At 31.5% G+C, this 17761-nt stretch overlaps 1 protein-coding gene across 1 annotated transcript in view; it reads right to left on the minus strand.

Annotated features, from left to right (window-relative positions):
• Nucleotides 1-17761, minus strand: part of LOC108737857 (patched domain-containing protein 3) — a 102440-nt gene that overhangs the window by 7474 nt on the left and 77205 nt on the right. Inside the window, exons 5-9 of the mRNA XM_025980077.1 lie at nt 16255-16439; nt 14885-15043; nt 13315-13515; nt 10574-10709; nt 8009-8017 (exon numbers count right to left, since the gene is read on the minus strand). Coding sequence (XP_025835862.1) covers nt 8009-8017; nt 10574-10709; nt 13315-13515; nt 14885-15043; nt 16255-16439 — 690 coding nt within the window. The remainder of the gene's footprint in view (nt 1-8008; nt 8018-10573; nt 10710-13314; nt 13516-14884; nt 15044-16254; nt 16440-17761) is intronic.

Below are 17761 nucleotides of genomic sequence, written 5' to 3' on the forward strand. Positions count from 1 at the left end.
ATGTCCAACCAGTCTTAGGACTGACGACCTTATGATGATAATGATGGCAAAAACTATGGAATGTTTTCTCTTTGCATAAATGTTTTTTTTATAAAAATGAAATAAGAATTTCGAAATGCCAGTATTTTACAAAAAAAATTGATGTAGCATTTCCTATCTTATTTTAATTATTTATCTAAAAAATTGTGTACTTTCCAACTATGCAAGAAAAACATTCTAATATAAGTGTAGATTAAAAACAAACTAGAATTTTAACAATGGCTTATCATTTACATTATCACAACAACAACTCAAATAAATGTCCCCTTTTAGCACAGTTAATCTTTAAAAATTTAGTACCATTTTTTATTGAATTATGAATATTTAAACTAAAACGATAAGTTACTGAATTAGTTTTTTATTAAATGTCTATATTATTACTGAATCTCTTTATTATACTGTCATCTACTGGTATTACTGTATATATACCACGTATTTGTCTCAGCAAAAACAGATTGTAATATTTGTGTTTGCTGATAATACGGTTGTAAAATAGATAATTAATTCAGACAAATGGCAGGATAGATAGTGTTATAATTACCCGGCAACTGTAAATATGAGATGGTGTTGATGTGTCAGCAAAATTGTCTAGCAAATAATAAAAAGGCGTCAAAAGTCGTACAACAACGATAAGAGAACGTAAATTAAATAAGCTGTTAATCTGTTGAATAATTCAAAGAAAAAGGCTTTTTTCAAGGAAACCCGGAGTTGACGACTGGCCCTAACCTAAACCGGTAATGAAAAACCAAGCACTGGGTTTTTAATATTGGACAATTGTTTGATCAATTTTCAAGTGCCAAGGTTCGGTAGATTCGCATTTCGCCAAAGTTTTTTCGCAATCTAGGCAGCCAAGTACGGGTTTGTCAATACTGGACTAATTTTTGGCCAATCTTCATGTACCAAAGTTTAGTACATTAACGTTTCACCTAAATGTGTCCAGTATTGGGTAACATAAGTTTCGACCAATCATATACTATGCCGAATTTGAAACCAAGTACCAAATACTGCTGTTATAGGTGTAATATACCATGCAAAATATATTAAGTAATCTATATACATAAAAATGGATCACTAAATATATTGCTAAGCGCAAAACTCGGGAACGGTTGGACCAATTTCGATATTTTTTTTTAAGATATTCCTTGAAGTCCAAGGAAGGTTCATATAAAGAGGAAAATTTGAAAAATCACTCAGACAAATGTAAAAACGAAATTCAAACTGTTCCTAGCTGTCTTAACCGATTTGGTTGATTTATTTTTTGTTGTATTTGTAATTTACAGGAAAAGGTTTATGTGAAGGAAAATTTTTGGAATATACACGGGAAAATCCGAAAATTTTGATAGTATTTTTATATGAAAAACCCTTTATGTTATAAACGTTTTTGTTTTTACTCATATTTACATGAAACTTGATATTTATGCTCATTGGCATAAAATATTTAGATATTTTATTTATAGTCAGATTTACTTTTAACTTAATTTTCATATTAAATTTGTGATATAACTATTTCAACATTTTAAAAAATTCAACCTCTGCAGGATGCTGAAAGGAATTTGCAAAGATTACATGGAACAGTTTTGTTTTTGGTCAGATTTGCTTAAAATTTGGTTCAAAAATTCAACCTCTATGAAGGGGGGGAAGATGAAAGGAGTTGCAATGTTTAAATGGGACATATTGATATTATTTGTGGTCAGATTTACTTGAAACTTGGTCTTTAATGCTCTCTCATTTAATTTGTGAAACATCTATCTCGGCATTTTAAAAACTTCAACTTCCAAAGAGGAGGGGGGTAACAAGGAGTTGCAATTTTTGGTTTTGGGACACGTTATTTGTGGTTGAATTTACTTGAAACTTGGTATTTATGCTCTTTGATATAATTAATCAAATGAAAAGAGGTTTCAACGTTTCCATGGGGTATATTTTATTTGTAGTCGGATTTACTCGAAGGTTGCCCTTAATACCCTTAGACAAAAATTTTCAGTCTCTCTCCAGTCTGTCCGAGTCTTTCAGCGTCTCTGACAGCGTCTCTCACAGTCTCTTAGTTATTGCCTAGGTGTTTTTATTTACAGTCTCTGTATGAGAGACACGAACGATAAAATTGTTAATTCAGAGATTCGAGTCTCTCACAGAAATACTGGGATCTATGAAATATGCTGAAAATTTTAACCATGTCTATCGAGACACCACTTATTGAGAGATTCGAGTCTCTCGTTCAGAGACTGGATACGAAATGAGGATCTCCCTATGAGCGACTCGAGTCTTCCCTTCAGAGACGCTAAACAGTTTTTTTGGCAGTCAGCGACACCAGAGAGACTCGATGAGAGACGGAGACTCGAGTCTCACTTTCAGAGACTGAGAGACTGATCATTTTTATCTCGGGACGCATTGGAGAATTAAAATGTTCTATGGAGAAACAACATTAATTTATGGGAGCGAAGCCGCGGAGAAAAGCTAGTTAAATATAAATATGATTTTAGCGTAAATCTAACTAAAATAAACAAAATATAAACAGTTATAAATGATATTTTTACATAGGTTTTCCATTAATAATTTTCAAAGGTATATAAACTCTCAAAGCCAGATCAATTTTCACTGAATTTGTGCTTTTTAGTTTACCCTTTATTAAAGATGGCAGTACTTTGGCTTGGTTGATTCCCTTACAGAGAATTTTGTACTTTGCTAATCATTAAAACATTCTAATTGGTCACGATATATCTAATACACAATACGTCGATCGTACGTATTCTTAATTCGTTAGAAGAAATGGAATTTATGCAAGAGCACACAATTTGAAAGAAAGTTAGTCATATGTAAAAGGTTACCTTGTACACAACACATATAATGATGCAACAATTAATTTCAATTTTATTATTAGCCACGAAAGAGAGACAGGTACGCTTTCTCTGACCAAGGAAGTATTTGCTGGAATACACGAAAACTGATAACGGTAATTAGAGCAATAGTGTAGGTACCTAAGTGTTACGAAACACAGCGTTCGACTGAAAGTATAAACACAAATATTATTGCGCTCAGGGAACTCACTCTTAGATACGTAATAATGATACAGAAGCTGCACAAATGCATAAAATTATCTCTTATTTATCAGATCGAAACAATGAATAGGTGGAATTCAATGCCTGTTTTTTTAATATGAATTTGATAAAGAAGAAAATTAGAATAAGAAATGTGATAAAGCTCCCAAAGTACTCATACGATATACCAAAATTATTGTTCATACATTATAGTTCGATTAGACGGAGAAAATAAAAAAGGAAAATTTACCTAAATATTAAAGCAATATTTACAATTTATCCTACTAGCCCGTTGCTTCGTAATAAAAATAAAATCCCAGCAGAAATAAATTTACTAGGTATTTTAAATGATATTGGTATGTCAAAATTGAAATTATTACACGTTACACGTTACACGAACTTTATTATTTCTACGGCAAATTCAGTCATTTACAATCGACATTTGTAATTTGCGTTATCATAAAAATTATTATTTATTTTCTCCGTGTAACATTTGCCAAAATTTTAAGTTAAATTCTTCAACAGTTTCTTGCCGATAACCGTTGATTCCTTACTTTTAATTGCAACACAATTTCGTTAACACATTAAGACTATCTCAGTTCTATAGCTATCACTACAATTCTTCTACTGTGTAGTCCCTATTCGCTGATGCATAGTAATAGAAATTCACTAATAACATAAATGTTTAATGAAAAACAATTCAATAACTATAATACAATTTCAATTCAAAGTATTGATTATTTAATAAAAAAAAATAGTTAATATAATGATCGTCAATGAAAAACATCGATCGAACTGTCAAATAATCTTGGACACCAAATTTTGGAAGAAGTTTTCGATTTTTTTTAAAGCTAAACAGCCTCTTTTAGCTACTTATACTGGCATGAGTATTGACGCAGAAACTTTGATATTTTCTAATTTTCGAAAGGGTTAATGCATCACTAAAATATAGGTTTTTTAAATAAATAAATAATAGATAGGTCTGTTCTAAAAAAGCTCATTTTCAAGGCAAAATGTTCAAGACGGTTTTTGACCGAAAAATGACTTATTTCAAGAGAAACGACGCACATATAGGTATAATATAATTATTAGTTGTTTAAAAAAAAAAATTTTTTTGTGAATAATTGAAACGTCTATAACACTTCTTTTAAATTAATAATGGATAAGTCCGTCCTTGTTAAGGCCCAATATTCAAGAATTAAATCATAAACTTTAAGAAACATACGTCTTAAGACGTTTCTCGATTCAAAAATGGTTTACTTCAACTGAAATTTCGCACATATGTCAACCATTACTTTACAGAAATATTGTTCTAGGGTAAGAAAACAACTTTTGTTAAAGAACTTTTTCGCCAGCTGATTTAGTTTACGATTTATTTAAGAATTTAGATTGGAGACATCAACGGTGCGTCAAGCGGAAAACCTGCTTTCAGGTGAGTACATTAAAAGTATAGTCGTTCGCATCGTTTTTAACATTTAACAAAAGGCAAATTATAACGTAAGTTGTTCTTTTTAAAGCCGTTTTTAAGATTCACTTACATCTTTAATGTCGTAATAGGTTTTTTATTAAAAGTTACATCCGTTATCCTAACTATGTATAAATTTTTATTAAACTTATAAATGTTGCCTGATTTACGAACATTCATCTAAAGAAACATTTTACTTTGTATCCTATAATGTATGCACTGACTATTTATCTTTTCTGGTGAACGGTAGCCATGTACCTAACTATCAGAATCAACAAAAAAATTTTGAATGGATGCTGCCGCCCGTCGCTAATAAATTGGCATTTCTGAATAAATAAACAGCTACTTTTACTTCATCCATTCAATGAGATTACTTATAAATTATATCACATGCAAATTTTTGAGCGCGTGTGTCCAATCAATTAAATCCATTTTACTTCTTCTTATAGAATGGGTACAATTTACTTCCGGAAAATTTAAAAAGCGCTTGAGTATCTGCTTAATATACTTAAGAGTAAAAGTTAAACGAATTCTATAATAAAAACTACATTGATTAATACGACTGGAATAGTAGCTACCTATTTAAATCTACAATTAGTCAAATGTGTATAGTGAGGATTTTAAATTACAAAGGAAACCTTTTATTTATAACGAGATGCATGAGATCAAGCATATTTTTTTTTCGTTATACCTTGTGTTTCTGAGATAAGTAGTGAGCTTGCAGTAGGCGTCAGGGCATTATAAAACAAGAAAATTAAGTATATGTTTAGTTTAGTTCACCGTTTTCCAGAAAAACGTATTTGAAAGTACAGTGCGGCCCTGGTAGGATCGTGCAGGGAAATACGACACTGTAACGTCGCATTCATCTGCTGTATCAGTGTCGTACGAGTATTTTTTTGTACTTTGTGTTCTTAATACCATGTTGAAGTGTACTTTAAATAGTACTGTATACTATCAGCGATGAACAAAGTATTTAATTAAATAATTGTGTAATAGCTGGAGATGTGCGAAATGGTTTTTTAAATGTATTTAAATACAAAATGCAAGTAGTTTTTTGAGTTGTTATTTCAAATGTAAAATACAAAATAGATTTCGTAGTTTAAATGCTAAACGCAAAATACGTATTTTCATAGTACTTTATTCAATTAAATACTTTTTTGAAGTACCTATTTAATTTTATTTTAATTTGGATTACACGCATTTATTAGAACACCACAATATCTTGTAGGAGTTTAGGATTTTTGGGGTTTTGTTCAGTTAAAGAATTAGAAGGCATTCATGGAAAGTGTTTTAGTCTTCGTTTTAAGGTTATAATACCTTAAATGATCAATATGAGTAATTTTCATTCTATAATGTTTGATCAGTGATACTAGCAAATCATTTAACGACAAAAAAGTATTTTGCTTTTTACAAATAGAAAATACGTTTGGAAAACTATTTCAAATAAAATACAAAACGCTTTTCTCAAAAAAGTATTTAAATGCAAGATAAAAATAAGTATTTTTTATTTTGTATTTGCATTTTAAATGCAAGTATTTCTGCTTACATAATACTTCAACAGAAATAAACAAAAATAACTAAAGCATTGGCGCGTAAGCCAAAGAGCCCGGGTTCGATTCCCGGCGGGGTTGTGACAACAGCAACAAATTTTTCCTCATTAATTTGAGGAAATGTGTAGTGGGCAAAAAAGAATTCAAGAAATGAATTTTCAGAATAATATTTCATATTAAACTANTTTGTGTGGATCTTAAGGGTTGCACGCTTAAGGGTCGCATCAGTGATGCGAGGCACAGAGTCGACGGCTTGTTTGTATTAATTTTCACACCATCTTTGCTCAATGCTAAAATTAAAATCTTTTGTCCCTATATGTCTACCTATAAAGATGCTCTGCTTTTAACAATATTAATTTTCGATATACAGATTAATAAATCTAATTCCTTTTCTAATATTTACCTATCTACTATGCTGCTCTTTACTACATACTATACTACAGATATCACCCTTCTACCCCTGTATCTCATTCTCATGGGTATTGTTAAGTAAATGAACTTTCAAAACTCTGCATTTAACTAGCCATTTCACACTAAAAAGAATATCTATTACGTAATAAATAAATCGGTGTACCACACCGTTATATACTATTTTATAATGGTACAAACAGGGAAGTACCTTCATAGTTCGTTACCGAGATATGAATAAGCACCTAGTAAAATTTCGTTGGTCAATATAAAACTTTTTACGCCATTAATCAGTTGTGCTCACAGTTATTTTCTAAAGCAATCACACATATTATCTGCACACAAAAACACTTTCCAAATCACGTACCCAGTTTCTTAAGAAGATTTATGCAACGTTTTGGTGGTGCTAGAAAATAACACTAATACACTTCCTATAACACGTAATCATTAAAAAGGACAGAATCGCCGCATCAGACACATGTACAGATAGGTACGACCACCCGAAATACTGATTTGGGTCACTTAATGGTTATTCTGTTTTGAATCGAAAGTAAACATCAAAACTGGAGAAAGGTCAAGTCATGATCGTACGAAAATACAGTCCCGCGTGAAAGTTTTTTCAACTTAGGAGATCTGTTCAAAAAGTAGCGCGAAACACTTCAGATTTTTGTGATCTTGTTCAGCTCCTCTTTCGATACCGTCTTTATTTCCTTAATCGCAGCGTAGCGTTGTCTTTTTATGGGCCTCTTTAGTTTCGGGAACAAGAAAAAGTCCCAGGGGCGAGATATGGGGTATACGTTGGCTGTGATATTATTAGTGTATTGTTTTTGACTAGTGTCCGACCGAAACTGGTTTTTACGACCGAAACCGAAACCGAATTTCGGCAACGGTCTCAGTTTCGGCCGAAACCGAAACTTCCTTATAAGGATCATGTTTTGAGAGAAAAATAAAGAAAACGTTATTATAATTATTTTTTTATCTTTAAATCACATAGCTCTGCAGTCTTTGACATTTTCACTTATTGATAATCAAATCAAAATCAACATAACAACCCCTCATTTAAGGAAATACTTTAATTGCGACTTAAAAATACATAAAATAGGTGAGATGTTTATTTGAGTAACTATAGTAGACTGGACTCATTTTTCTTTTGAAGATGCGAAATGTCTATTAATCTACTTCGCTTGGATGGAATTTAACGCGCCGAACATGACCGAGCAGAGCGCGAGAACTCCCGAACGCAGTTTCGGTTTCGGTCGTAGTTTCGGCAGGTTTGCCGCCGAATCCGAAACTAAACCGAAACTCGTTTTTTTTGCCGAAACTCGACCGAAGCCGAAACCGAACTTTCGGTCGGACACTATTTTTGACCAATAATTCGCGCACAAACAACGATGTGTGAGCAGGGGCGTTATCATGGTGCGAAGTCAATTTTCGTTCTTGCACAAATCCGGGCGTTTCTGGCAGATTGCTTCGCGCAAATTACGCATAACATGCAGGTAATACTCCTTATTGACCGTTCTACCCTGACATGATGCACCACGCCCCCACGAAAGAATACTGTAAGCAAAACCTTCATATTCGACTTAACTTGGCGCGCTTTTTTCGGTCTTGGCTTCTAAGGCAGCTTCCATTGGGATGATTGAGCTTTGGTTTCCACATCATAACTATAAACCCATGATTCGTCACCAGTTATGACCCTCTGGAGTAAATTTGGATCGTCGCGGACAGAGTCTCATGTCCAATTCATTAGCGGGAGCCAATCGATATGTTTAGGTTCCTAGCAGCTTCTCTAACGATGATTCGACGATTGGCCAATACAATTTTATAGCTTTAAAGCTTTACCATATACCACAGTCAACATTTCGAATGCGTCCGCGCACTTAATTTTGGTTTTCACACAAAATTTGATACAGATTCTTTGATCCATTTTTTGGAATAGGCAAAAATCGAAGACGAGCCAAAACACGTGCAAACAAAGCAGCTGTCAAAAATTAACTGAATATTGAACATAGCCGAACTTGTCGATATAAGTGAGAGACATGTGTAGCAACATAACGCCACAAAAAATCGAAAAATGAATATACCTAACCAGCGGAAATTCAAATTTCGCGATACTTTTTGAACAGGCCTCATACGTATAATGATAAAACGACTAGTTGAGCCCATTCAAATTTTGAGAAGGCACCGATTGATCTATCAAACAATCTTGAGATATCGAGTTTTGGAAGAAGGCCTTCATCCTGTTTAATGCTAAAAATCACCTTTCAGCTTCTTTTTCGTTTCTCTTAATGTTTTGTCTAATTTATTTTGTGTTGTATATTTCAAAAAGGGTAATGCATCATTTAAATCTCTACTGTCGTTTTTTAGACAAATAATTGATAGGTCTGTTCCAAGTCGCTCCTTTTCATCAGAGCGCAATAGTCAAGTCATAGTTATTAGTAGATACACTCGACTCTTCGAGCCAAAAATGGCTTATTTCGATTGAAAAGTCACATATATGTTAACAATTATTTTACAGAAATATAGTTATTGAGTAAAAGAACAACTTTTGTAGGAAAAAGTTTTCGCGAACTGCTTTAGTTTACGATTTATTTAAGTGTATACGTTGGAGACATCAACGATGCGATAGACGGAAAACCTGAGTAGAGATATACTAGAAAGGCAGTCGCTCATATAGTTTTTAACTTTTAATTAATAATTAATTTTTTATGCGCTTAAATACCATTTAATGAATACAAAACATTATGTTTGACAAAATTTTTGGTACCTGTACATACTGCAGAAATCAAGCGTCAAGCTGAAAATTTTAGTAAAGAAGAAAAAATACTCTAAATCAAATTCATTCTTCTGAGATTATTGCAGAAATTAATAGACGGATAATAATGTTTCAAGAAGACGTTTTTCAATTCTATGTCTATTTTTTCCACTAGGGGGCGCCAAACATGACCAACTTTTTTCCAACATATAATTAGACTTAATTCTGACGAATTAGAGCATGCTGAATTGAAATATCACATTAATGTCTACATAATTTTAATATTTTTACTAAAATTTTTTCGTTTTTAAAAGATTCATATTATGAATAATGTTACAATCTATCAATCTATAAGAATGTCGAACATCTCGATCATCAAAGTTTGACGTTACCTAATCATGGAATAGAAAAATATCTCATTGTAGCACTTCTTAGGACACACTCTTTATTCTTTCTTTTCAATTTTGGTATTAATTGTATTATTTTTGTGCACTTATTTACGTATTATCTGTTTTTATGTGTCTAATTTTTATTTAATATTTCAACACCTTCAGCTATAAATGGTGTATTTATTAATAAAATTTTGTTAAATATAAATATAAAAGTTTGCAAATATTTGGGAGATCCTTTTGTTAGAGATTGTATTTTAGCTTTCTGGTTAGGTAAGAGAACGTTGTGGGTATTTGTTTGTGTTTATATAAGCATGTAGTTATGAATAGCGGTTACTTTAATACGTTCTTTTCTTTTTTACAAGCAACTAATTAAAGAGATCACATTAGCGATAAATTCATTACTTCTGGATTCAAATTGGAGGCATGCAATTCCTTTTCTATTATAGTTACTCATCTATGAAGTAAAAATAAAATTCATTGAATTTTACTTCCTATAGTATTTTTTATTAACCGTAAAAACAATCGTTATTTATTTGTTTAATACCTGAAAAGGAAAGGAATTATCCAGCACATTTTTTCCAAAAGAGTGCTAGGTATTAAAAAAACTGACAGACACACGAATGATCCTCTAAGAATATAAGGGTTCCGTTTTTTATTCGGGCATACGGAACCCTAAAAATAACTAAGTGTATAACTAGAGCGCTAAACAATATTTAAGGGGTTAAAAAAATGTTTTAAACTGTACGTAGAAATTGAACCAATAAAAGGGTTGTAAAGTTTATTAATTATTATTGTAAAACCCTTCAAATTCAAAAGACCATCGTCTTCCTTTCTAGATCAGTTTCTGTCAACCTACAATCTGTATGCAAATATGTACTTTTGTCGTAACGGTAATGGCGCATAAAAAAATTGTAATAAGAAGTTGTAGGGACTTACGGGACTTTGAAACGGGTTCTACTTTCACGCAGACGACAGAATGTAAATTTTTCTGTTCACAATAACCCGAGATGGCCATGCAAGCTGCAAAGAACGTCAGGTGCCATACGAAGGTGAAAATTGCTGCTGCACCTGTAACAAAAGAATTAAAAAAATAGCACATTTAGAAAATTTAATTTAATTTGTATTATCACATATAATTTTATAAGCGCGTTTTTAGAGGTCGTTCAAAATCTCATGGGCCTAACTAAATATCTAAATTTCATAGTATTAATATGTGGAAATGATGGACTATTCCATTCGAAAACAAAACGAAAAACTTCATCTTTGTAAATGCTTTCAAAAGCTTGCTACATAAATAAGAAATACCCTGTATATTCAGACCAATTCGTCCTTAGTTGCTCATCCTGTATATTGAAGATGGGAAGGCACAAGGAATTTCTTTATCGGCAGAACAGGAGAAAGAGGACTCTATGGAAGTCTATAAGAAATAGGCGAGATAGGTTAGTAGGACATCTTCTCAGGCATGAAGGTCTAGTCAGAAACATATTAGAGGCAGAAACTGGAGTTAAGAGGAGTAGAGCTAGACCTAGATTAGATTACTCTTCGCAAATAGTTAAGGATGTGGACTGTTCTAGTTTTGGGGAAATGCGATAATGAGAAACTAATAAAAATTGATTGATATAAAAAATGGACTCCATACTATACTGATTAAATAAAAGATAATCAAGATATTTTAATGGATTATTTTTTAATATAAAATCTAACTTTTAAGGAAAGCAGAATAAAAAAACTTCTGTACTGGAAAAACACAGTTTACAAGGCATTATTAAATCAGATGATATTATATATATTTGTATTAATGAGTTTATAACACGTCTAACTGTTTTATTCCTTATAACACAAGTTATACGATTAAACTGTTACTGTTTTAATTGCTTGTGTTTACTTGAATGAAAGTTTAATTTGTAACAAAGTGTTTTCACGGCAAATAAACATTCATTTTAATCGAATTTCATGTTAACAATAATAATAATGAGTTTAAACGTTTCACAGTTTACAGGATAGTGAGACATAATACATCCGGGTATATCGAGTTCCTTTCGAGGACGCAGTTAGTGAAGCAAGGTCGTGTTATGACAGTGACCTAGTGAAGAGACAATTGCTATTTTGAAGATACGACGACATCCGCACAATGTGTAGATGCAATACTGTCATAATAATTTAGTAAAAATGTTCTTGCTATTTTCGACATTTTCTTATGAATATTATTAAATTTCTGTATAAAAAATTGAATTTTAATATCATACACAATACATAAAATTACTTTTCACCAATAATCTATGTTATAGATACTTACTATTGGTGAAATTTTTTATTACTGTATTACAGGCTTAGAGAAATTTTTTTGTTAGACACTTTAAATAGTAAAAGGATAACAAATTATTATCAATGAAATGTGTGTTATAACTGAAGAATTTGAAGGTTTTTTATTGGATGCTACATATGAATTGAGAGACGTTTAGGTCACGAAAGCTTTGTGACCCTTATCAATCTATCATGCTTAATTGTTAAATTATAAGGAAATGCATAAATAATATCAAGAACAGTATTATTTTCATTTTAAATTATTACTATAAGAGGTTGTAATTGACCTTAAAATTTAAGTATAGCCCACACTAAAAACTAAACTATCTTGAAGGTTAGAAATTAGCATCATTTTAGGAATATCTAAACTTATTGTTGTTGATTATTATTTTAGATAATTTAACAACTTAACATGATAGATTCATAAGGAGTATAAAGCTTTATTAATCGAAACGTTTCTCAATTTTCAGTTTCATGTCGTATGTAATATAAAATAAAAATCCTTTTGAATGAGGAGGTCGTTTTAAAGTATTGTGTTACTTTACATAGTAACTTACTTAGGCTTTTGGACATTTTTGATTACCGGGTTTATCTAGAAAATGCTTTTATGTAAGCCGTAATTTGTCTCTAATATAACTCACATCCTGCATTTAAACAATAACTACTTAAAATAGTTAAATACGAGTTAAAAAAGTTTACATCTCCAGTCCAAGGCGCATTTACCTAGTTCTCTTTCCTTTATTACATTTTATCACCAGTTTTCAACTAAATGTGTTAATAGACAAATTAAGTATTTCAAGTGTACCATACATATAATTATTTTAATTTTTTTCAGAAATACTTATTGCAATCTGATGTAACTCAATTCAAACCTAAGCTAATGCAATTTTAAGAAAGGACAACAGTACTATGACACTCCTTTCGTTTGTGTTGCCTTTACCTACTGTAACCTTATGATTACAATCAATCCAATGAAAACTTGAAGTTCAATTAGGTTGGAATCATAATTTTAGAGTAGGTAAAGACAATACCACCGAAGTGAATGTTGTCGTAGGCGTATACTTTCGTGAAATTTCGACTTGCAAGTCGAAATCTTAAAAAAAAACGTTTTGGTCTTCTCCAGCTTCGTAAATACTTAATTTGTGCAGTGTAAAGATGCTTAAAGTTAGTCACCTCGAATCTGGTATGAAAATTGGTTTGTTTCTGACCTATTAAGAGACTTCTTCAATTATAAGAAAACTTGCATGAGAATTTCGTTTAAGAAACTATTCCATAATCATTTTGAAGACGTCATCTTCATCTTTGGATTAAAATTTTATTCTCAGTACGCCATAAGGAGTATAAAAAAATAAATAAATAAACAACTTACAGGAGTATATGCAGAATATTTGGATTGATGGAAAAGGATTAAGTGTCCCGATGATAAAACTTAATACGTCAGTGACTGATGTAATCGTAATAGAAACAGCCGCTTCACTCAACATTTTTGCCATTCTTTCCGGAACTGGATCTTTTATCGATGTTCTCCTCCACGCTGCCAACATTACGAAAGTATCATCGATTCCAATCGCTGAAAGGAAAAACAAAAAACCGTAATATTATTTCACCCTATGTAACGAAACGGTCCACCTTTTTTTAACGGAGCAATCTGTATTATAATACAGTAGAACCTCTATCCTCTATAACTCAAAAATCAAGACAGACGCCAAAAAAATTCGAGTTATAAACTTTTCGACTAATGGCGGATTTTGGTTCGAGTTGTAGAGGTCAAGATTTATTCGTACTTAGTGTATTTACATTGTCGGCAAATCCTTAAAGTCGATAATTTAGTTTTCCTGGAAGTGTAGACGTAATAAGTTTCAATCGAATTTCAATTCAAACCAACTTTGGAGCATACGTAATCCTAAAATGTAGCATCGTACTACAGATGGCGTTTACCGCGCCATTTGTGGTATTTTCTAAAACGCACGCAACACAGCAGGTAAAAGTTGGTCTGTGTTCTGTCGGAGCTGCTTGCGACGCGCTGATGAGATCCAAAAAGATCGAAATCGTGATCCGGGTCTGGCAGTTTCGACAGAATACAGATCACTTCGAATTATTTTATAGAACATTGCTATGTTCGAGATGCAGAGATCCAATTTAATTTTTTGAGGGAAAATATGTACCAAAATGGCTTGCAGGTACTCGCTCATTATTTCGACTAATAAAGGGTTGAGATTTAGAGTGATGGAGGTTTTGGGGCTTGAAGGAAAGGAAACAAAACAATTTTTCGAGTTTTTGAGCTTTTCGACTTATAGAAGTTCGACTTAAAGAGGTTCTACTGTATTACAAAGAAGTAGTGTGTAATTTTGGATATAGGAGATAATCTCCGAAACCACTCATTCGATTTCAAAAATTTTTATCAGAATTTAGAATGGACTTTCAAAGTGGACATTTCTGCGTTGTGTGTTTATCGCAGTTGACCCTAAATGGAATTATAAATTCGTAAAATTAATTTCTATAGAAACAAACAAGATCAAGGATTTTCGTCATATTTTCCAATAGTACAGGGTGACTGGAAATTGCTTGTGTTCTTCTCGGGAGAAGAAACTATCACCAATTAGGAATGACTTAACTTCTATCACTTGGGAGTCGGAAATTCACCGTTTTGGCTAATTCGTAGGCTATCAGATCATAGAAAAAACTAAAATTTGAATTTTTGTAACAACAAAAAGGAAGTAGTTTTCTCTAAAATGGTGCATTTCCGACTCCAAATGATAGATGTGAAATCATTCCAAATTAGTGACAGTTTCTTCTTCTGAGAGGAATATCTACGAGCAATTACTAGCCGCCCTGTATATGACGTTATTACAGACAAACACGAATTATTTTATAAAGGGTTTCGTTTATTGTGTGTTGTAGAGACCAAAAAAAATTGGAGAAAGTATTATCGATCTTACCTATCATGAGAAACGGTGCGGCCAAATTTAATCCAATAAAATCCACACCTAAATACATGCAGGTTCCAAAACCAGATGCCGTTGCCATAAGGGCGCTGATGTTGCCCAGAAGTCCTAGCCAAGGTTTCGACCGAACCCAATCGGTCATCATGCAGGTAACTGTACTCGATAAAAAAAGGATAGTATTTGTTTCCTATTCATTTAAATCTCATTGGTTTTTGTTTTTAATTAACTCTAGCGCGGTAAAATTAAGTTGTTTATTAAAAAAATAATTCTTAATGGATTTCTGATACTTTCGAAGTTTTAAAACTCATTACAGATATCAAACGAAAAACTTCTAAAATATCCTGGTTTTAATTACATAATAAATTAACAATTAATTTTAAATCAATTAGTTACTATTTTAGACGGTTAAAAATTGAAATGAATAATAATTCATTGAAGCAGCTTGTCGTAAGTTATTAATATATGTACAAAGTGGCCCACTATAGATAGATTAATCTACCGACAGCAAGTAGTAATATTTTCTTATAAAAATAATAGCATGAAAATCACAGCCAATTATTTATATTTATGAATTTTCATAGGTAAAATTAGTTAAAATTCCATAAAACAAAATATCTAAAAAAGAATCGCGATAATTCAATCTATTGCGTTTTGGTAAACCTTTTAGACTTAATATACACCTTTTATTTTAAAAATTAAAAATTTTAAATAACATCTATCAAAAAATAGTCCTTTCTATAATCCAGGTATATACTTTTTACAATACGATCAATTTTTATCAATTTCTTACTGACAGTTGTTTTGCTAAGACAAATAAGAAAACTGAAAACAATATTTGAATAATTATTATGTAACTAAAAAATTATTTTAGTTGTTTCTCAGTATAAACAACGAAGAAAATTCAGTTCTTTAAACAATAAGTATTTGCTTACAATTAGAGGATGATAAATATTTTTCCAAAATATATTCGATTAAATATTTAAAGAACCAAATTCATCACTTATAAAAAATACAAAAAAACTATTTGTAATGATTGAAAATAGTGCAACTTCTTAGAAAACACCCGAAATAATAAACGTTGAACCAACAACAAAAAAAGTTATGCCTTTAATATTTCGTATTTTATTTGGTGGAACACTCTGTACATTTATCAGTCTATACTTGAAGATTGATATTGTTATGTAACTTTCTATGTGTAGGTATTGTAAAAAATTGCTTTACTTAGTTTTTTTTTGTTACTTTAAACAAAGAAGAAAATTTTAGTAAATTACATTCAAATATTTGCTGAATACGTATTTTTCAAAAATTTAAATGGGTCGTGTTAAAATAGAATAGAGTTCGTAGTTAAACAAATATTATCTAACCTATTGAAAAAACGGCCATCACAAGAAATGTTGACGTAAAATAAGGAATGACAGTTCTCGTATTTCTTTCCATTTCGACGTCCAATGTTCTGGAAGCAAATCGGGCAATTCGAATATGTTTGAAAACGCCATCATCTTGCGCTTTCCCGACGGTGTCCAAAAATGCGTCCTCCCATGCCTTCCCCCTTTAAAAATAAAACGGTTTTATTAAATAATTCCACTTGTTAACTCATCAAACGCTACTTATGCTTAGGATAAATTAAGTGATTTATTATTAATTTATGCAGATGGAGTTATATAATTTATAATACGCATAATAATGTATTTAAATCAGGTACCCTGTATTACGTAATTCGTAAATGTTTTATTGTGAAACACATTATTAAATGTAAATAATAAAATCATGCAGATTCTTTACATAAAATTTAAATAAAACAGTAATTCCAGCCGCACCCGTGATGGAAGCATCATTTTTATGACAATAAAGTAAGTTTCTGCCGGGTCGGTGATGCCGAATTCCCTCCCGCAGGTAGTTTTGGTTAAAATATAGATGTCGAATTACCCTCGGGTACTAGCCGAGTTCCCTCCCGTTCATATCAGCTCCGATAATTAAGTTAACGACTACTTACCGATTTTATTTATCGAAAATAAATATATATTTATAGTGCACTTCAGTACTTCAGTAAATTAAAGATAAAATAATTTCAGAAAGAGAAAGGTCCTTGGCTCCTTTTGTATAGTACAATGACGGGAGGTGTGTTTGTAAAAAATTAGTAGCGTTTGTTTTCTGTTAATTGTTTAATGTAATATATATGATAATATTATCTATTATTCTGATGAGCATTAGGTATATAATAAGTAGAGCGATCTAAATATTTTACTGTATCTTCCCAGGCGCTATAACAATAAGTGTATTTTCGGGAAATTTTTGAACCCTTTTAGTCCTTTGAGCCGAATACAGTGAACCTGTAATAATGATATCAAGAAAGGTGTTACAAAAAAATCAGATGTTCGTCGTGACATTGTCCACGTGATTAAAAGTACAGCTGGAGTACAAACATTGATTGATGGAAAACTCTTTTCATTAATTTCCTTTTAAAAAATAACTAAATAAATCTTACAAGTGTAATTTTAGCCAGAAATTAAAATTGTAATTTTTTTGACGCAAACCTTCACCTGTAAAATTGATAAAAATTTGTAAGAAATTTTAGTTGATAAACCTAATTATTAATAGATTACTATTAAAAAAAGTATGATTGAAAAATTGTTTGATGTACGATATGTACCGACCTTGCACGCTTATTACTTATTTGCTGAATTTTAAAAACTGAGGTAACTTGAGCTTTTAACACCCGAATGTAATGCGTTTGATTCTTGATGATATCAAGAATGGTGTTGCAAAAAATCAGAAGTTAGTAAGTGGCATTGTCCACGTGACTAAAAGTACAAACATTGAGTGATGAAAAAACCGTTTTCTTTAATTTCCTTCTTAAAAATAATTGAATAA

This window comes from Agrilus planipennis, unplaced genomic scaffold, assembly GCF_000699045.2.
Source record: "Agrilus planipennis isolate EAB-ADULT unplaced genomic scaffold, Apla_2.0 scaffold14, whole genome shotgun sequence".
In the NCBI taxonomy this organism is placed as follows: Eukaryota; Metazoa; Arthropoda; class Insecta; order Coleoptera; family Buprestidae; genus Agrilus; species Agrilus planipennis.